General features: G+C 52.8%; 1 protein-coding gene across 2 annotated transcripts; it reads right to left on the bottom strand.

The window, feature by feature from the left end:
• Nucleotides 1-887: 887 nt before the first annotated feature.
• Nucleotides 888-19635, bottom strand: Pick1 (protein interacting with PRKCA 1). Of its 2 annotated transcripts, none has more exons than XM_041672094.1 (13): nt 19511-19635; nt 19151-19248; nt 18042-18153; nt 12322-12450; nt 11023-11089; nt 9885-9974; nt 6517-6570; nt 6148-6210; nt 5340-5473; nt 4993-5085; nt 3120-3170; nt 2043-2187; nt 888-1637 (listed from the first exon to the last, which is right to left on the bottom strand). In XM_041672094.1, exons 2-13 carry the CDS (start codon nt 19189-19191, stop codon nt 1366-1368), a joined length of 1251 nt encoding a protein of 416 aa, XP_041528028.1. In that variant the 5' UTR covers nt 19192-19248; nt 19511-19635; the 3' UTR covers nt 888-1365. The 2 variants fall into 2 exon arrangements, with proteins under 2 accessions (XP_041528028.1, XP_041528027.1); XM_041672093.1 differs by having other exon boundaries at nt 19413-19620.
• Between the last annotated feature and the right edge of the window lie 1964 nt (nt 19636-21599).

The following is a 21599-nucleotide window of genomic DNA, read 5'->3' as shown; positions in this document are numbered from 1 at the left end:
GTTTGGTTGTTGTTGTTGAGGCAGGGTTTCTCTGCAACAGCTCTAGCTGTCCTGGAACTCACTTCATAGACCAGGCTGGCCTTGAACTCACATCCACTTGCCTCTGCCGCTCGAGTGCTGGGATTAAAGACATGTGCCACCATGCCTGGCTTCAAGCTGTAGGCTTTGATCTGTGCCTTTGACCATCAACTGATGTCTCTTGAGAGATGCAGTGTGACCAGACAGCTGCTGGGCCCCATGTGGGTGGACAGTGACAGGCCATCTCCCTCCACCTCCAGTGCCTGCCTGAGAATCCTACCTGGTTTCTGCAGGACTGCAGAGCTCAAAGCCACAAGCAAAGGTGCTTTTCCACTTTGGACCTTGCACCTTCCTTGCCCGTTCTGTTCTCAAGATGGCCACATCCCCTGTCCCAACGGGCATTGCAGAGTAAAAGAGCTGTAGGAGTGCACCACACCCAGCCAGGCAGAGCTGCCAGGCAGACTACTGCCTAAGGGCTGCGGCATCTCCCTAGCGCCCCCTGCGCCCTGAACTAAGCAGGCACTCCTGAAGTAGTCTTCCCCAGCAGTGAGTGTCTCACAAAGGTTTACTTCACAACCAGCAACACAGAGGGTTGAAGGGAGAGTGCTCAATGGTGCTGGAAGAGGGGAGCAGGTGACAGTCAGGCTTTGGGACCTGCAGACTCAAGCTCAGGCCCCACTGTTCTCATGGACGGTCCTGAGCCTCTCAACCCCAGATGCTACGGAAGCAAGAAAGCTGCTCCTGCAGGTGCTGCAAGAGATGAGTGAGGGACACAGAGAGAACTGCCTAAGCCTGTGCCCCAGCTCCCTCATGACCAGAAGGCAGCTGAGATCTGGTTGCAGAGGGTCTGAGCCATTGCAAGGAGCCTGTCCATTCTGTCTGGGTTTCTGTTTATTCAATACAGGCCCAGCATTCAGTCCTTGAGGCTAAGTCAGGAACAAATAAATATAGGCTGCCAAGGTGTGCATGTGGACTCAAGGGGCCGGCCTCGTATGCTGGCCCCAGCCTCGGATGTCCACCCAGCTCCTGTTCCCTGCAGGCTTGGCACCACCAAGGTATTCACAGGGACAGGTCCTGCGCTCTGCCTGCTCCAGCCCCTCCTCTTTTCTGTCCAAGGCCCAGCTCTCCCTCCGGTTGGGAGGTGGGAAGGAAGGATGGAGGCCAGAGTCCAGGTCCCAGGCTGCAGCCTGGATTCACTGTGCGAGGACAGAGGAGCAGGGAGGCAGGCGCCCGAGCCAGCAGGCTTTTATGCGCCACTATACGCCTTCGCTGTCCTACAGTGGCCCCGCCCTGCTCCCACTGCGGTCCTCCCAATGCCCTGCCCCCCAGGTTCACTTGGGGGGGCACTCAGGAGTCACACCAGCTTCCGCCCTTGTCCATGGGCCCAGTGGCCCCACGTGCATCCTTGGACACTTCCCTAGCTGCCCCATCCTCCTCATCCTCGTCCTCATCCTCTCCATCAGTGAAGCCACCCTGGGCAGGGCCATAGGCTAGAGTGGTGTGTGCCAGGTCCACCTCAATGGGGAAGACGTCGGCATCCCGCAGCACGGCATAGCAGTCGTTGTAGTACTTGGACATGGTGGACACGAAGCGCTGCAGCTGGAACACGATGTCCTGGACTGGGGCAGAAGGTGAACAGACAGGCCCAGTGGCTATGGCTGCACCTTAGGGAAGATCTAGAGCTGGCCTGTCCTTCCTGCTGGGACACTTACTGGGGCCCCTGGTCTTAGGATGGGTGGAAAGGGACATAGCCAAAGGCTTCCTGGCCCTGCCTAGTTAGCCATCTAGTCCTCCAAACTCCTATCCCAGGAAACAGAGAAGGCTGCCTGAGTGAGTGGATCAGGGACCCAAGCCCTGGCCTCAACCCAGCCAGGTTCTAGGTGGACTCCTACCAGGACCTGGTCCTGGGGCATAAGGGAGACTACCCTCTCTAGGCCTCATCTCTGATCCAGGGAGAGAATGGCACCCACCCTGGGGCTAAGTGCCGGGTAAGGGGTAGTGCACAGGCCTCTAGTGCCCCTTACCATGCTTCTGGTCCAGCAGCTCCATCTTCTCCAGCACATCCTTGCGCATCTGGGAGAACCGGGCTCGAGCCTCCTGGCGGCAGCGCAGGATCAGGCGGTACTCATAGTTGCCTGTGCTCACTCGGTATAGGGGCTCTCCTAGGGCCTGCAGCAGGCAAGCCTGTCAGCTCTCTTGGGTGGATCTGGGCCTCCCAGGGACAGATGGGGTTGGAAGGCTGCAGGGCTGGTCCAGCTCATGGCTGTACCACAGTGGCCCTTCAGATGCCAGTGACAGACAGAAGCTCAAAACAGTAACTTAAGAGGGAAAATATCAACCACAGAAACACAAACACAGCTCACATGAAATAAATACTGGTCAAAAAATGGACCCTGACTGCAAACAAGTCACAAACTAGAAACAAAAACAACGAAAAACCACCAGGGGCTGGAGAGTGGCTCGGTGGTTAAGAGTCCTCGCTGTTCTCAGAGGCTGAGCTCAGTTCCCAGCATCCACAACTGTCTGTCATTTCTGACCTCTACAGACGCCAGCCATGCAAAGGGACACACACCTTAATCCCAGCACTTGGGAGGCAGAAATCCAGGTAGGTGGATCTCTGTGAGTTCGAGGCCAGCCTGGTCTACACAAGCTAGTGCCAGCACAGGGTCCAAAGCTACAGAGAAAACCTGTCTCAACCCTCCCCCCCACAAAAAACAAACAAAAAACAAAACAAAAAAAGCAAATGGACACACATACACACACACACGTAAAACACTCATGTATATAAAAACAAAAAACAACTTTTTTAAAAAACCAAAGCATAGCTCAGAAGTGAAATCAGTAAGCTTTTTTCTACAAGAGCCTCACAACCTTGGGGTGCCTGGCCTAGAGAATACTGGGGAGTCGGCCACTTCATGACAAACTAGCTGGTACTCCAAGCCAGAGGAGCTGGTAATATGGGCTGGCAGCCCCAAACTCTAGGAACTAAGACCCCAGGATGCCCGACACACTCAATACTCTGGCAGACCTAGAACCCTCTGAAGGGGCAATGTGGGCACCCCAAGGCCTCCCGACATCAGTGGGGCCCCTTGGGTACTCACGATGCAGCTGTATTCCTCGTCGTCCATCTCCTTCACCTTCAGACAGTAGGACTGTGTGGGGTGGAATGGAGGAGGCCAGGAAGTCAGTGGCCAAGCTTCCTGGACTCCCACCCTCACGATTCAGCTCCCCTACCATGCCTCCCTGTGCCCTCAGGTCACCTGGGAACCTGGACACACCAAGAGAACTGCAGCCATACAGGTCACCTAGCTCTGGACCACCTGGGAAAGGCTGGAAGCAGATACGGACAGAGGTCCAGGAAAGGGGTAGCAGAGAGATGAGGCACTCCCCTGGGACTGCAGGCCTGAAGGCTTGAGAAATCCAAAAGCAGCTCTGGGGATTGGAGGGTGAGGCTCAGCGGTACAGTACTTGCCTTGCATGCATAAGGGCTCTATCTCCAGAAGAGCAAAGATCCAAAACCAAAAAGTACTGTGTGGTGGTGCTGGCGAAGCAAAGGAGCTTAGGAGCTTCTTGAAGGCATGCTGTGCACAGGCCTGTCAAGGCTCTGAGAAGTACCCTAGCAAAAGCCTGAATACTTAACAGTTCATTCTCTTGGCTTCTTTAACAATCTGATTATCATTTAGGACTCCGAATGTCCTTTGAAGTATCCCAGACCTAGTCTGAGCCGCTGCTAAGGAGCTCAGGGAGTCCCAAGGGACAGAAATGACAGAGAATGAGAGCTTTCCTGTTCCCAGGTTCTAGGTAGCTCCGAGCTCCCCTGGTGTGGAAATGCAGAGTCTAGGCTGCTTCTGATGCGTCAGGCCTTCAATCCCAAACTCCTGACTCAACAGAGATCTGACCCCATTCTGCCTGCCAGGGCATGGCTACTAGCCTCAGGGCTGGCCTCCAGGGTGGGTGCACTGCGGCTGGCCAGACACTGCGCACATTCACCAGGGACTCCAACTTCACACCCAGACACTGCAGACACTCACCAGGGACTCCAACTTCACACCCAGACACTGCAGACCCTCACCAGGTACTCGAACTTCACACCCAGACACTGCAGACCCTCACCAGGTACTTGAACTTCACATCCAGACACTGCAGACACTCACCAGGTACTCGAACTTCACACCCAGACACTGCAGACCCTCACCAGGTACTTGAACTTCACACCCAGACACTGCAGACCCTCACCAGGTACTTGAACTTCACACCCAGACACTGCAGACCCTCACCAGGTACTCGAACTTCACACCCAGACACTGCAGACACTCACCAGGTACTCGAACTTCACACCCAGACACTGCAGACACTCACCAGGTACTTGAACTTCACACCCAGACACTGCAGACACTCACCAGGTACTCGAACTTCACACCCAGACACTGCAGACCCTCACCAGGTACTTGAACTTCACACCCAGACACTGCAGACACTCACCAGGTACTCGAACTTCACACCCAGACACTGCAGACCCTCACCAGGTACTTGAACTTCACACCCAGACACTGCAGACCCTCACCAGGTACTTGAACTTCACACCCAGACACTGCAGACCCTCACCAGGTACTCGAACTTCACACCCAGACACTGCAGACACTCACCAGGTACTCGAACTTCACACCCAGACACTGCAGACACTCACCAGGTACTCGAACTTCACACCCAGACACTGCAGACACTCACCAGGTACTCGAACTTCACACCCAGACACTGCAGACACTCACCAGGTACTCGAACTTCACACCCAGACACTGCAGACACTCACCAGGTACTCGAACTTCACACCCAGACACTGCAGACCCTCACCAGGTACTTGAACTTCACACCCAGACACTGCAGACACTCACCAGGTACTCGAACTTCACACCCAGACACTGCAGACACTCACCAGGTACTTGAACTTCACACCCAGACACTGCAGACACTCACCAGGTACTCGAACTTCACATCCAGGTATTTTTTGATGGTGAGGCGCGTATCAGGGATGGCTTTATTGAGGTACGTGTTCAGGTCCGTCAGCATCTAAGAGGTTGGGTGACAAACGGCACAGATATGTCAAGGGTAGAAGACTATGTCAGGACAAGGGCACATTGTGACCCAGCAGTCTTGAGGTCAACAGGAATGCAGGAAGGAACAGTTACTGATGGCTGGCTGGCCACAGCGGTGACCAAGCTAGTGTCTGCATCCAGCACCTGACTCCAGCCCAGAACCCCTCCTGTGCTAAACTGTCCCTCCTGCTCTGGCCAGTGGGGCATGCTGCACTCTGAGGGACCCACCGGTTTGATGGTTTTCAGGAGCCGAATGCCAAACTTCTCAATGCTGCGGTGTGCATCAGCAAACTTCACGAATGCCTCACTTGCTGCTGGCTGCGGCTCCCGCACCCCAATCACAGAGAACACGTCCCCAAAGGCTGCATGACAAGTTTGCCTTGAAGCCCCCACTTGACCCCCTAATGGAGAAGCCAGGGGCTTGCTGGGCAGCAGGACAGGGGCATGATGAACAGAAAGCCCAGGTCTGCTTGAAAGGTCTACATTAGAAGGAGGTACATCTTCAAGAGGCCTGGACCATACTCCCCAGGAGCTGCATCCTCACTCTGAGCTTAGGCTCTTTGGGGAGCTAGTTTTTGTCCCCCCAACCAACCAGAAAAGGCTAAGTGAAAATCTACAGTGGTCACGCCAGGCGAGAGCAGAGTGCCAGGCTGAGATTCTGGACCCCTGGGTTCAAATGCCAGCTATCCAACCTTGAGCCCTGGGCACACTTCCTGTCTGGGCTTCATTTCCTTGCCAGTTAATGGGGTTGTGTCTTTCCTGCCCACATGGAACTGAAGAGACCATATGAAGAGACGCTGCCGGCACTGTAAGTAGCAGCAAGGTGCGTGGCATCCTCCAAAGGCCAGCTGGACCAGATGCTCCATGGTCATTGCCACCCAGTGTGAGGCTGGAGGTCAGAGCTAGGTGTTGGCCTTGGCATAGGGATGAAAAGGGCCCCAGAGAGGAACCTAACCACACCTCACTGTTCGGGGTTACTGAGCCCTGAGGGACAGGGGTTTGCAGGGTCACATGGCATGTCTGGGGATGCCATTACCCCGGTGCGTCTGTGACAGCTCATAAAAGGCGCGTAGGAGATTCTTGGTGTGTTCCGTCATCCCTGTGGGAAGAGACCCAAGTGACAGAAGATGGAGACAGAAATCAGGGATCACATTGGCCCCCCCGCCTCACATTCCACCTGAGGTCTTCACTGGGCATTAGGTCCCCAGGCTTTTCCCCAAGGCCTGGGAATGGAGGCTGAGTTGGCCCTCTATGCAGATCCCATGTGATAGGCAGCTGGGATTATGTATGACAACCTCCTAGGGGATCTCTCTGGGTGGGTAGGAATTTGGAAGGACACCTACATCCACTCTCTAGGACAGGGTCCCCAGGGCAGAGCAGCAGCAGGCACTTGGTGGCTACCTACCTTTGTACAGCTCGGCAGTGCGCTCCAGCTCCTCCAGCCGCTTTACCAGCCCGTCTGTGGAGGTCAAGAACAGGGAGGGTAACAACCCAGCCCAGCCCACACTGGAGAGGGAAGGGTAGCCCCCTGAGCCTCTACCAAAAACAGAAGGTTTAGGGTAGAGTATGGGCCCCAGGCCTTACTTGTCAACTCCCCAGAAAACATTGAGAGGCAAGAGTCAGGCAGAGCTGGCTCAGGACCCATGTCAGGAGCCTCCCTCCACCTACCACCGGCTGGGCCAATCCAGGGGCTGATGGCCTTTTCAATATAGGATCTTCCCTAAGTCATGAGTGTATGAGGGTGAGGCCAGACTCAAGGGTAGCTTCCCATAGGCCCAGAAAGCAAACCCTGGGCCAGCAGCCAAGGCTCCCCACACAGCAGTTGGAGAGGAGAAAGGCCTTTTGGTCATGGCCAGGTGGCTGGGACGACTGCTCAAGACTGGCTGGAGTTCGGGGAAAGAGATCCGGGAGGGCTTGGAGGAAGGTCTTACATTAGAAGAATTTGCTGGTCACAGCCAAAAGCCAAACAGACATAGACTAAGTACCTACTTATCTCCCCAGCTTGCCAAATTCACTTGACCCCTTGCTGCCAGAGTACACAATAAAAGCCCAGAGTCCCTCTCAGACTAACTGAGCTAAGCTGAAGAAGACAGAGACCAGACCAGCTGTCTGGGAGGAGCAGAGACCAGACAAGCTGCCTGAAGAGGCTTGGACCAACTGAGCACCTGGAAAGGATACTCTCCAACCTGTCGAGCTGCCTGCAGGCTGTGCAGTGCGCTCCAGGGTCCCAGCTTTGTGGGCTGTCACTCATGCTGAGGTGGGCCTTGGTGATGTAGTTGTCTCTGAGTCACTTATGCTCCTGTAGGGACCTCTCAGAGATTCACCAAGGTAGATTTGGGTGATAGCTGTATCTGGTCTGCCGTGGGCTCCCTATCTGGAATAAGTAGACATGCGCATTGCAGCTCTTCAAGTAAAGTTTCGTCACCAGTTCAGCTACCACCCAGGCCCACAGCCAGGCCTTGGGTTGGCCCACCCTAGCATCGACCTGATCTAGGACCTTCTAGAGCTCATGGAAGAACTGGTCCTGTGGAACAATACCCGCAGGATCTCCAAGACTTGCGGCGGCCACAGGATATCCCAGAGAAGTTCTGGTGAGGCTCCAATGATGATGGTATGCCAGACACCAGAGGCCTTGTGCCAGACCAGTGACTTACTGCAATGAACACTTGCCAGTAAAGCTGACAGAACAAAGGGGCATACATACCATATGCCACACCAAAGCCCCAATGCCACCAGGACGAGTGGAGAGGTGTGGAGAGGCGGGAAAGGAGGAGAAGCAAAGAGATCATTTTGTTGTTGTTTTGGGTTTTTTTGTTTGCTTGCTTTGTTTTGTTTTCTTTTGGGGGGGGCACAGCAGGTGTGAAAGGAAGATATGGGGGTGAGCAGAATTGGGGTACATGATGTGAAACTCCCAAAGAATCAATAAAGAATTTAAAAAAAGTAGGGCTCTTAGCTTCTTCTCCAGCACCATGTCTGCCTGCACTCCGCCATGTCCACCATGATGATGACTAAACCTCTGAACTGTAAGCCAGCCCCAATTAAATGTTTTCCTTCATCAGGAAAAAAAAAGAGGTGGACTGGAGAGATGGCTCAGTGCTTAAGAGCACTGCCTGCTCTTCCAGAGGTCCTGAGTTCAATTCCCAGCAACCACAAGGTGGCTCACAACCATCTGTAATGAGATCTGGCACCCTCTTTTGGCCTGCAGGCGTACATGCAGGCAGAACAGTATATACATAAACAAATCTTTAAGAAAAAGAAAAAACAGTTTTGTCACACAATACCACATTAGGCCCAGGGAGTGACTGTGGTAAAACCAAGACTCAGGTCATGCCCTTGGACTCCAGGTCCAGCAGAAGAGCTCAGCCAGTAGCCAGTGACCAGAATAGATTGGGGCAGGGGGTAAGGGAACAACAGCCACCTCAGCTCCACAGGGGCTGGGGCTAGAAATGGGAGGAGGCTGACAGGAGGGCAGAAAGCATTACAGACATAGATTTGGGAGTGCAGGGAGCATGGACCTCCTTAGCTTCCCAACTCTAATCTGTCCCCACCTTTCATGAGAGGGGGAACCCTGACCAGGCTTGAGAAAACCTGCAGCCACACAAAGTCACCCTGCTATGAGCTAGCACACAGAACGCTCCCTGACAGCCCCTGGCCCTTCTACAGCCTGCACCTGTGGGCAGGGACGACTCAGCCTATTCTACAGAGGAAGCTGAGTGATAGGAAACTTGCCTGGAGTCATAGAGCTACGCCTAAGCAAGCAGAGCCCGGCTCCCCTGGCCTTGGTGTGTTTGCTCAGGCAGGGGCTTTTGAGCAGGAGGGAAGGGACACGGGCACACACGGAGACTTCTCTCTGGACAGGAGAGCTGGCTGTGTGGGGGCTGTGAGTGGGAGAATTGGGGGAGGGTGGACACCTTAGAAGTCTTCAGGAGGCTGTGGGTCACCGCAGCCTCCAGGTCCTAGCTCCCTGGAACACGAGCACATGGCCAGCAGGCACAGTTGTTTTTAGCTGGGTCATGGGACATCATGACAGCTTCAATTTAGAAATCCTATTTACAGCCAGGGAAATTGCAAGGTTCGGGAAAACAACAACCAGTTCTAATTCCATCTCAATGCATGGTGACTACAGTAACAAGGATTTATAGGCACCATGGGGCTGAAAATAGCAGCCGCCACTTTGTACCCCATTTGGAACACGCTCAGGCCCCACCCCCACTCTCCCAGCCAATAAAGCCCGTGTGCCCAGCTGAGCCCACGGTTTCCATGGGTATTTTTGTCCTCCCCGAGTACACGCATAGCACTGCTATTTATAAGCATAGGCTGGCGATGGCAGGAGCAGGAGCACGGGTTCTATCGGCCTCCTGGGGAGACATCCAGTGCATGCGTCTGCCTGTGTGTAAAGTGCCCGCACATGGCTTCTCTGCGCACTGGCAAAGGAAGTGGTGACAAAGGTGGCAGCGCCACCTCCTGGTCAAGGGCAGGACTGAGGAGGACAGCACAGGAGCAGGACAAGTGTGGCTGGGCAGGGAGCATGCTGACAGTGGAGTGGGACTCAGCCTGGCCAGGCATCCAAGCTGGAAGGACCTGTCCTCCCAAGTCTGTCCCTTCCCCACCGCCAGGCAGTGACCTAAAAGCCCACAGCTGACAGTTATAGTAGCTCTTGGAGGGTAGAAGAGGACCCCAGGGACACAAAGGTGTGCCTTGGCTGTCCACGTTGAGGCAGGGAAGTTAGCTTGATGGACAGCTGACCACCAGGCTGGCGGGAGGAGGACTCACCATTGCACAGGATGGCACGGCTCAGACCCAGGGCATCAGCTGTGCCAGAACTCATGTTCTCCACTAGCCGGTGCTTGACTTTCTTCAACACTGGAGCAAGAGAGAAGGGGCCGATGAGTGTGCTGCTGACCAGGCCATCTAGGCCTGAGCCCCATCACAACTGCAGGCTGTGCCAGCGGATGGAGAAAACTGGCCTGGGGCTTGGTGTCTGGAGCGGTCAGGAAGCAGGAGCGGTCAGGAAGCAGCGGCTCTCAGCAGCGTATGTCCTGGGCTACCTGTCCTACTCAGCTCCATCTTGGAGGAGCCATACAGGTAAACATGGAGTGCTTGGCACAAAGTGAGACCTGCTATCTGCCAGTGGTGTCTCTGAGGGCACAGAGCTTGTCCATGCTAAGCAGTGGCTGACAGCCCAGACAGAGGGGGCCTTGTCCCTTCTCCCTTCCAGGCAGCATGTGAGATGACTTGTGCCAAGGCAAGGCTCTGGAGGTGGGTTCTCAGGCTGATTACATCACAGTAGTAGACACCATTAAGTGTCACTGGCTGGTCACTGCATATAACCAGCTAAGGTCTTGGAAGGGCTCAAGAACAAGAATGTTAGACCAGGTGTGATGGCACACACCTTTAATCCCAGTACTTGGTAGGCAGAGGCAGGAGGATCTCTGAGTTAGATGCCAGCCTGGTTTACAGTGCTACTTAGATAAACACCTGGTGAGCTCATTTGCCCTTAGCCTCTGTCCTAACAGGCTGTGGGCTGTGGTGAGCACGGGCTGATCTGGGGGTTCTGCCAAGAGACTGCCAAGTCTCTTGTGCCTTATACTTTGTCGCGTGCTTGATCCAGAAGAAGTGGCACCTAACTATTGCTGTCTCAAGGCTGCTACAGAAGCAAGATCCTGCCCTTCCAGACAGACAACCTGCCAAATAGCCACCCATAAGGCCCACTTTGCACCCTAGACTTTCTAGAATTACACTACAGGAGAGGCCATGACACACAGGCCAAGGTCTGGCATTGGGAGGTGTAAAACACAGGGTAGTGAGAATGCAGGGCCAGGGGCCTGGGAATGGCTACTGCCAGCCATTCTGCCAGCTTGGACAGAAAAAGCCAGAGCCCATGGCACATGGCTGCTCTGGCCTGACTTACCAATGTCCAGGGACATGCCCTGCTTAGGGTCCGCCTGCAGCTTGTTGTAATGGATGGTCACCTCCCCCTGCAAGAGCAGCACAGACACAATTAGGACAGTGGTTGCCAGCTCCAGGCCCTCCCAGAGATTATTTTTTACACGTCTGCACTAGAACACCAACAAGAAGAAGCAGGATTTCTCAGGGACTCCAGTCCTTTGTGAGGACTAAATACCAAGGTGACTCAGGAACAGGACCATGGGAGACCAGGGTGGTTTTTGTCTGAGTGGAAGGGGACAGTGGGGCTGAAGAGATGGCTCAGTTCTCAGTACCCACATGGTGGTTCACAACCATCTGTAACTCCAATGCCCTCTTCTGACTGCCAAGGGCACAAAGCACAAATGTGATGTACATATATACTTGCAGTCAAAATGTATATAAAATAAATTTATCCAATAAAAAAGTATTTTTTTTTAAAGGCAGGGGATAGGAGGAGCTGGTCTGGGAGCCTTGGAGGATAGCGACAGGAAGGGAAAGGCACTGACTGGGGCCGGGGGCCTGAGGCGCTGCCCCAAGTCTACATAAGCTGGGCCCACCCTTGACTCTGGGACTGCCTGTCATCTGTGGTTTTGCACTCTTCATGCGGCTCGCTCACTGACTTTCCCAAAGGTCTCCAATGGCTCAACTGCAGGGGAACAGCAAGATGGCCACGCTTGTTTTGACAGTGATAAGGACACTAGATCAAGCAAGGCTCTCAGTGGAACATCTGGGGTGGGGAACTAGCAGGAGGGAAGGGTGTGGGCTACATCTGGCCAGGAGATGCCTGAGCTTAGGGTTCTTTGTTGCCTGAAGTCCCTGAGGAATTTGGGACGCAGTCCCCACAATAAAACTTTAGGGCAAACATGGCCCAGCTGTGGTCACTAGGATTCACTGACACAGGGAGGTCACTGTTGGCATCTAGCTGCCTCTGCAGTTCCAACAAGGGACATCATAGATTGTCTTAGTGTTTAGCACTTCTGGAAGCTTAGAGGGGCTCAGAATAAGTCCCAAGAATTCTTAGCATTTACTGACAGTCCAAGGGGCCCAGGAGATAGAATTATATCCCTCATATTGCTATAAAGAAGTAGGCAGTGACCCCTAAGCCTGCTAGGACCCTGGCAGTCTGGGTGGCTCAGCAGGGACCTGACAGCCTCTGCCTCACACTCTGGAGCAAGCTTCCAGCTGCTCCCTCAGTGGTCCAGCTGATCCTGCAAGGGTCTAGCTGCTCCCGCAGGGACCAGCTGTTCCCACAGGGGTCCAGCTGCTCCTGCAGTGGTCTTACCTTCACCTCCTGGATCATCTTCGCCACCTCTACTTTGGTTTTTCCTTTGATTGACCTGCCATTGACCCCGGTGATCTCATCACCAGCCGCCACCGTGCCATCCAAGGCTGCAGGCGTGTTGTCAAATACCTGCGGATGTATAGGAAGTGGAGGACAATGGGATGGACCTGGAACCTCGGCAGGCCCTCCCTCTACCTCAGGCAGTGCCAAGAAGACAAGAGGAAAACTCCCCATTCTTGAGAAGACAGACTGTGACTCCCAACAGGTCAGATTCTTTCTCTATATAGGAAATACAGGGGCCCTTAAGGCCCTCGCACCTGTTCCTTAGTGTCACTACCTTCCATGGCTTTTCCAACAATGCTGCTCAGCAGCCAAAAGCACTTCTCAATTCCAACAGCTACTTTGGTCTTCAAAGAACAGGCCAGGAATGCTCTGAGCAAGGGTCCTATGCCTGTGAGTCCTTGTCCCAAGCTAACCCCTTCACCAGGACTTGTGCTCACTGGCTGTGAGGTAGCCTTCTGTCAGATGAGCTGTTTAGTGGTGACAGTGAGAAGACAGCTGTCTACAGGGCACACACAGACACAGGGGCACACAGATGGAGGAGCACAAACTGGACCGGAGAGTAACTACAGAGATACCACACTCTCAAGGAAAATCTGAGGGAACCAAGAGAGCCCAGGAGAGTCAACAGTTTTATGTTCTAGTTGGATTGGCTAGGACAGGTTTTCAGATTCCCGTTCATGCCCAGAAACTCAGACATGGACTTTCAGGTTTGAGAGAGAAATTTCATGGTGACTGAGGGATGGCTTATTAAAATAAACTGAGTAATTGACTACAAAAAAACCCCATCAGTCTGGAGAAAGCACCCATGGCAAGAACTGAGACACTTAACTCAATATTTTGAGTTAAAAGGAAACTACAATACAATGAACTCTAACATTACACTAGGCAAAGTAAATTCCCAGTTCTGCTTACAAGAGTCCCTAGAATAGTCAAAGCCACAGAGACAGCGAGGAACATGGGAGCTGTAGGGACTGAGGAGAGGGAGTCAGCGAAGAGCTCTGGACTGAACAGTGGTGATGGCTGCACCACATTGCGAATATATTTTAATGCCGCCTAAGAATGGTTAAGAGAGTAAATTTTGTGGTATGTGTATTTGTGACAACTGGAGAACAAGGGAGGCAGTAAGGACCTTACAGGGCAGGATCTACTGGAGAGTCCACAGAATCCGCTTTCCGAGGACCCAGCACAGCATGAGCGGCTGCTGCCTGCAACTGTCTCCCTGACACCTCAGGTGCAGGAACGACCAACTCCGCAAGGCTTGACAGGTAAGAATAAGCACACATAAGTAAAGGTCCCCAAAAGAAATGGGACACTGTGCTAGTGGCAGTGGATAACGAGGTGACACCATCAAACTTCTAATTAAATCCAGTGAGATGCTCAGTAGAAAAGGGGGCTTGCTACCAAGCCTGGTGAGCCAAGTGCAAACCCTAGGACTTACATGGCAGAAGGATAATAGACTCCCACATGCCACACTTCAGCCTGCACATGCGCCATGACGCAGGAGCCCCCCCCCCCCCCACCAAATAAGTGGGTTTTAAAAATCTTTATTGATGAATAGATTTTTGATACAGGATCTCTCTACATAACCCTGAACTCACAATCTGCCTGCTTCTGCTTGCCTACTGCTGGATTAAAGGTGTGGGTCACCAAGTCCAACCTTAAAGTCTTTATTTATTTAAAAAATAAAAATTAGGGAATGTAAACTGGGTAATGATGGTGCCCGCCTTTAAACCCAACACTAGGGAGGCAAGGGCAGATGGATCTCTGTGAGTTCAAGGCCAGCCTGGTCTACAAACAAGTTCCAGGACAGTCAGGGCTACATAGAGAAACCCTGTCTTGAAAAACTAAAAATAAATAAAATTAAGGGCTGGGAAGATGACTCGGGGTTAAGAGCACTTGCACTTGCGGAGGACCCGAGTTCAGTCCCCAGCACCTATACTGTGACTCCAGCTCCAAGGGATCTGATGCCCTCTTCTGACCTCCATGGGCACCAGGCGTGCATGTGGTGCACAGACATACATGCAGGCAAAGCATTCACACACATAAAATATATAAATCTAAAAAATGAACATTTTTCAAAAGTTCTGATTGAAACTTACCCAAACCTAGCATTAATTTTAGTGATGGAGATGGAGCCAGAGCTCAGTCACTCTAGCTGTGTCCCCTAGCACTGAGCCAGCAGAGCCCTTTGACCTTTACTCCTGAACTTGAGCTCAAGCTAACGCTGAGGACTAAGGGAGCAACACTGAAGGAAGTCTCTAGAATGTGCACTGCCCATCTGCCCATCCTCAGAAAGCCAGAGGACATGTTCCATCCCGATGGAGACGGAAGCCACAAAGGGGACCCTGGGACTGGGAATGAAGAGCAGAGGTCCCCAAAGGGTTAGATGAAGACAGATGAAAGTCTGAACAAAGAGGGGGAAGACGACTGTGGAAAGTCTGGGAAAGCAAGAGGATTGAACAGGGGCAAATAGCAGTAAATACCAAAGAAAGGAGAGGCTCTGCTCAGAAAGAAGTACAGGCTGAGCATGGCCGCATGTGTCTCAAAGTCGAGCACTTGACAGAGAAGCTGGAGGATCAGTGGGTTCAAGGCCAGCTTCAGCTACAGGGGAAATTAGAGGCCAGCCTAGGCTACATGAGATCCTGTCTCAAAAAAATAAAAAAGAAAAAAGTCACCAATTCAAGACTAAGGGAGGTGGTTCAGCAGTTAAGGACACTGGCCACTCTTCCAGAGGACCTGGGTTTGAAACCCAGCACCCACATGGTGGCTTACAACTGTCTGTAACTCCAGTTCCAGGGCACTCAATGCCCTCTTCTGGCTTCCACAGTCACCAGGCACGGATGTGGTACACAGGCACACATGCAGGCAAAACATTCACACACATAAAAAATTAGCAAATAGGGCTGGAGAGATGGCTCAGTGGTTAAGAGCATTGCCTGCTCTTCCAAAGGTCCTGAGTTCAATTCCCAGCAACCACATGGTGGCTCACAACCATCTGTAAAGAGGTCTGGCGCCCTCTTCTGGCCTTCAGGCATACAGACAGAATATTGTATACATAATAAATAAATAAATTTAAAAAAAATTAGCAAATAAAAGAAAGGAAGGAAGACACCAGCTCATCAGAAAGTTCAACACAAGCGTTCAGAAGGGTGGGACTTGTTTCTGTCCCTTCTCTATCCTCTTGGTCTCCAGAGCTGGCCAGGGATTTGGAAAATGTTTCCCGAACGTTGAGGTGGTGTTAATACTGCGTCAAGACAGTGTCTGTGATGGGAAGATGGATAAGAGGGAGATCTTGGCTTTAGAAGAGAGCTGAACTTGCTGGGCGGTGGTGCTGCACACCTTTAGTCCCAGCACTCGGGAGGCAGAGGGAGGTGGAGATCTCTGTGAGTTTGAGGCCAGCCTGGTCTACAGAGTGAGATCTAGGACAGGCCCTAAAGCTACATAGAAACCCCTTCTTGAAGAAAAAAGAAGATATTTGAACTCCTTATCTCCTGAACCAAGAACAAGGGATCAATCAAGAAAACGAGCAACAAAACCAGGAGGGCTAGAGAGGTGATTCAGCAATTAAGAGTGCAGCCTGTTCTTGCAGAAGACCCAAGTTCAGTTCCCAGCCCTCATGTCAAGCAGCTTAGCTTCAGAGGGACCTGACACCTGTTCTGCATGGACATCTACACGCAAGTGCGTGCATGCGTGCACACACGCACACAACTAAAAGCAATAATAAAAAAAAGCAAAGCAGGAGGAGCTGTATCTGCTGCAGCAGCTGAAGGGGAGGGTGAGAGGAGGGTGGGAACTGCTGGTGACACGGGCCTCTGTGCACTCGACTCGCTATAAACGAACAAAGCAAACCTCATGTTATGATGCAGTTTGTTCAAACAAACCCGCCCTTCAGGTCCAGAACAGATGGGCCGGGGGAGTGGCCCTGAGGCTGAGAAGGCACGAGGTCAGCAGGGACCCGAGAAAGGTCTCCCTCAGTCTCCTGGGGCAGAGGAGACAAATCACCCTCGAAGACAGAGGTAAGAGCGGATGATCCTCCCTGAGGCCTACTCTGCTGGGTGTCCCACCAGGAGACAGTCTGGATCCTTCTAAGGACACAGAAATGTAACTGACTGGTCACCGCAGTGGACAGATCACCAGGGCAGCTTCCTCAGGAAAACCATGAAGTCGCTTCCCTAACACCAGCACAGCAGCTGGGAAAGGCACAGCTGCCGGAGAACCACTGCACCTGTGTCTCGGTGAAGCAGCATAAGGGCCTGCCCCTGGACTTTGCCGTTCTGCTGCATTTTCACAAGAACTCAAAGACGCTTGTGCTTACATAGTTTACTTCATTCATGTACTTGGTTTTGTTTCTTTTGAAACAGGGTCTCATGAAGCCCAGTACACTTATTTAATTTTAAAAATTTCATGTGAATGTGTGTGAATATATGCATGCAGGGACTGGAGGTGGCAGAAGACGGCATCTGATCCCGTGGAACTTGAGTTATAGGTGGCTGTGAACTGCCTGATATCAATGCTGGGAACCAAACCTTGGTTACACACTTTAAACCCTCATTTTCCAGATGAGAAAACTGAGACCCAGCGTGGACAAGAAACTCACTGGTATCTGGGGATAGACACGTGAGTCTCGGGCTGCTACTTTGTTTGTTTGCTGACACTAGATCTCGAGTAGCCCACGTCGGCCTCAAACTCATTCACTGTGTAGCCGAGCGTGACTGAGAGCGGCTGATCCTCCCTGCCTCCACCCCCCAAGTGCAGGGTTACAGGTGTAGGCTGCCACACCCAGCAAGGACATTATTATCTCGTAGCCTTCCTACTTCAGTTGGCAAGCAGGCTCACTAGAGACTGGTACTGAATGTCTGTTACATGCTAAGACACTGGCCAGCACCGACTTCAGTCGGACACACATGGTATAAGGCCAAGAGTCTGCCAGATAGCCAGATCAGAACCTGCTGCACGCGAAGAACAGATGGAAACGGAAGAGGCACGGGGACAGGCCCATTAGAGCGGTGGCCGGTATTGCAAAGAACAGAGCTCAGAAACGAGGAGGACCAAGGAGATGCCTCAGCAGGTCGAGTGCTTACTATGCTAACCTGATGGCCCGATTTCAAGCTTGGGATCTTACTGTAGAAAACTGACTAACAGGATTGTCCTTTGACCTCTGAATGTTTGCCACACATGAGGGCACCCATACACATACACACACATCAGACACACATAAACATGCAAACACCGATCATAAAATTGTAAAAGAATGGAGACAGACAGACCTTTGTGCGTGTGTGTGCTGGGCTGGTCTGCCACTCTGCTTCCATTCTTCAGGAATCAACTTTTTTTTTTTTTGACTCATGTCTGTCTGTGGCCTGGAATTCACCTATTAGTCTAAACTAGCTGGGCAGTGAAGCGCAGCATCCCCGTCTCCATCTCCCCAGCACTGTGGTGACAAGCGCATACTGCCACATCAGTGCTTGACTCAGGCACCTGAGATCGAACTTCGCTACTCCAGCCTGCGCGGCACACACTCTCCCGACTGAGCCATCTCCCAGCCCTGCAGCCGGGCTTTCTGAGTGGAGAAATGAACCTCTTTCTGTCACACGCAAGAAAGGAGGCGACTTGCTCCACCCAGGACCCTGCCCCCACCTCCAAAGTGCACCTCATACCTGGACAATATAGAGGCAGGGACAGTACTGAGCCCCTCCTCCAATGCTTATCCCAATCAGGTTCTGAGCATCCTTCTGCAGGGTGACCTTCCCAGGCACAGTGGGGATTCCTCTGGAAATAGAAGTGAGCGAAGGTGAATTTTGGAGAAAGGGTGACTGGAAGGAGCAGGCGACACAAAGTAGCCTCTGCCTCCCTCAGCCAGAAAGAGCACTGTCACCAGACACGCTCAAGAGTCGTGCAGCGGAAGGGCCGGAGCCCAGATCTGCCACGATCTGCCCTGGGACTCAGGTCAGGCATTTCCTCTGCTTCTGTTCCTTCACCCAGAAAATAAAATGAGGCTCCCTGATACAAGAAAAGGGCACGGAAGGCTCTCCCCATCCTCGCCAGAGCGGGCAGTGCCAAGGAAACAAACGCGTAAATTCAGCCAGGCCCCATCCTTTTCCCCTTCTAAGGCACATCCAGGACATCATAGCCAGTTGTCCAACCATCCTCCAGCCATGTCCCAGTTATACTGCTCAGTTACCAGCCAGCATTCACGATCAGTGAGCTTAGGTGTGTCTCGTGGTGAACAGGCTCAGGTGTCAGCTTGGTTACTGAAGACCGATCACTAGCAACCAAGGGCTGCTCAGCCCTTACAAAGGACTAACACACAAGGCCATGAGATCTACTCCTCGCTCTGGGAGTACTTTCTAAAGGTCAGCCAGATCTAATTTATGAAAGTCTACCTTACTGATCATCTATGCTGGGGAGGAAGGTCGATGATGTTCCCATGCAGCCTTTGCAAGCAAGCTGGCTCTGCTGCCACCTTTGGAACACCTTCCCAGACCACCCCAGGAGGACCACTCCGCCTGCTGTGCTGTGGATGGATCATGCGCACATGGCCTGAATCATTATTATCCGTTAGCCTATCTCTCTCTCTCTCACACACACACACACACACACACACACAAACACACACACACACAAACACACAGAGATGAACCTACTCGAATGTCCAGACCTATTTCTGCTTCCATACCATGAGAAGTAAAAGTGTGTGGCTAGGACATCCAAGGACAAGAGGGACCTGGGTCCTCAGCTCCCAGATCTTGAGGAAGAAAATACTCACAATTTATCCTCCTCGATGTCATAGTCTAAGTCTGCAAACATGGTGCCGAGAGTTGGGGCCGACTGGCTAACTGCCCAGCTCGGGAGGGGAATGGGAAACTGGGTTTGAGAGAGAAAAGAACACGGGGCTTCAGGGAACTGAAGTGCCCAGACGCCAGCACCAAGCTCCCACCCCTCCCTCCTTCGGGACAGCAGGCCTCTGGTCCTCCCCTCTGGACTGGGGTAGGGAGCCTAAGGCTGGAAGGGGAGCAGGTGATTCTTACTTGGTACAGAGGAGGACCCCAGGCCAGGGCGAAGGGCTCGGATTCCAGAGTCCGTCCCCACGGTCTCCAGACCCTTGGGAGCCGCTTCGGTAGCTCACCGAGAGATTCGGTCCCACAGCCGGGCCTGGGCCAGGACGGCACCTGCACCCACCTGCCGTTCCACCTGGCGGCGACCGCGACTGTCGCGTCACTTCCGGTACAACGCGGAAGTCCCGCCTCTCGCTTTGGGTATTTGCCCCAATCGCTGCAGGCAACCTCTCTTTCTCTCTCTCTTCTCCCAGCCTCTCTGAACCAGGAAAAAGAACAAGTGTTGGTGGAAGTTCGCTGTTAATGTGAAAAAACGGGAAAGGAAGGAAAGGTCTAAACATGTTGGCGGACCCCGCCCTAAGCCGCGCCACCATCTTGGGGAGGGAAGGGCTCTTCCCGGCTTCCTTAGCGGCACTCTGGGGACCACTTAGGCCCGGCGGTTGCCAGGGCAACGGAAGCATCCTGGGAACGGCGAAGTTCAGTGAACTGCAAACCTCGCATTCACATTTTCAGTACCACTTCCGAAGGAAAGCCTGTGATTCCCCTACCACCGAGCGCCAGGACTGGAAGGTTCCCGCAAGATCTCAGTCTCAGAAAGAAATTAAGTACCTGAGAGAGGCCGTAACTTTGTTCGGAGATGCTTTACAGTTGGTGTAAGAACCAGACCTTGGTCCTGAAACACCTACCGCCAGTTTGGGGGTCCTTTGAACATTTGAGCTAAACTTGGAGCCACGAGAGGTAAATTCAGTGGGCTTCTAAAGGGCAGATTTGGTTCGTCTTTCCTGCATGTACCCCGGTTTCCCCACAAACATACTATTAGCGTTCAGTAAACGTTTCTGAGGTGTTTTGACAAAAGATCCCTCACACCGAACCTCCTTCCTTAGTCCTGAAGGCCCTGGAATCCTAATAAAGGTACAGCCCCCATGTCCCTGAGGCTCAACAAACAGCATCAAAGCTTCCCAGCTTGGGAGGCCAATCTCATCGGCCCACCGACGCCTGCTGCCAGTGATCATGTTATATAAGTTCGCTGGAGGAGAACGGCCCTGCTAGGACCAGTGTTGGCGCCCACCTCATCCAAGCAGAGTGGGGCCAGTGTCCTTATCCAGCTGTAAGGGGGTGCATCGAAGAGGCAGGGAGTCCTTGTGCTCACAGGCAAGCACTAGCGGAGCCGGGAATGTTAAACACGCAGGGCTGTTTCTTCAAAGGGAGAGATGTACAACCCGTTTTCTGCCCAGAAAGCTGGGAATGGAGGTGGTTAATTGCTTGGTGACCTTTGCACTATGTGCATGGCTGAGACCACACTGGACACCTCCCCGGACCCTTATCTTGAGCTTGTTTTCTCAGTTAATCTGTCGAAGGCATCTCTACAGAAGACATCCCTTGTACTTTACAGAGTTCCGGTGGGGTCATGCCTCGGGCTTTGATGTGCACGTGGCTGAGTTAATCATCACCCAGAAACTTTACCGAATTGTGCTGTGCTCACATATGCCAAAAATAAACTCAGAAGCAGACCCCAAAAGTTTGCACCAACACCAGCCACTGAGTCACTCATTCAAGATATTGAACCAAACTGCCATCTTGCCTCTCCTGGATTGATACTGCTCTGTCCAGAGGCCGTGGTGTTCACAGAGACCCCTGCCAGGGTATGGGATAACTATCCACCTGTCCTATGGAAGTCTTCCCATTGCTTACAGGGGGCCCGAGCTGAGTCTCAGCAGGTGTGTTGAATGCCACCATAGCAGCCACCTTCCCCTGTGTCCACACTCTGCAGCTCGGGTCACTGTCAGAAGCCTGGCTCATCTTCACCTCATGGAAGCGGAACAAGTTCTGGCAGCTACCCTGTACAAGTGGGGGATGGGCTCGAAGAGGCACCTTTCCCTTTTCACACATGGTCGGTCGCAGGAGTGGTTTCACCACCTCACCAAGCTCTGTCTTCAAGGCTGGTGGTTTGTTTTTGAGATAAGATCTCCTGAAGCCCAAGGTCACTACCTGAGAATGGCCTGAAAGTCCCAACCTCCTGCCTTCCATCCTCAGCACTGCTTGCCCAGTTGAGATGGAGCCAGGGATCCAACTCAGGGCTTCCTCAGCCTTTCCCCTGACACAACCCTAGTTCATACCCAGGCTCGGCCATCTGATAGCAGAGAATTGGGGGCAAGTCAC

The sequence above is a fragment of the Microtus oregoni genome, unplaced genomic scaffold (genome assembly GCF_018167655.1).
Source record: "Microtus oregoni isolate MIOR12 unplaced genomic scaffold, Mior012 000022F_ref0000154, whole genome shotgun sequence".
Lineage (NCBI taxonomy): Eukaryota > Metazoa > Chordata > Mammalia > Rodentia > Cricetidae > Microtus > Microtus oregoni.
This window is presented reverse-complemented; position numbering and strand designations above follow the sequence as displayed.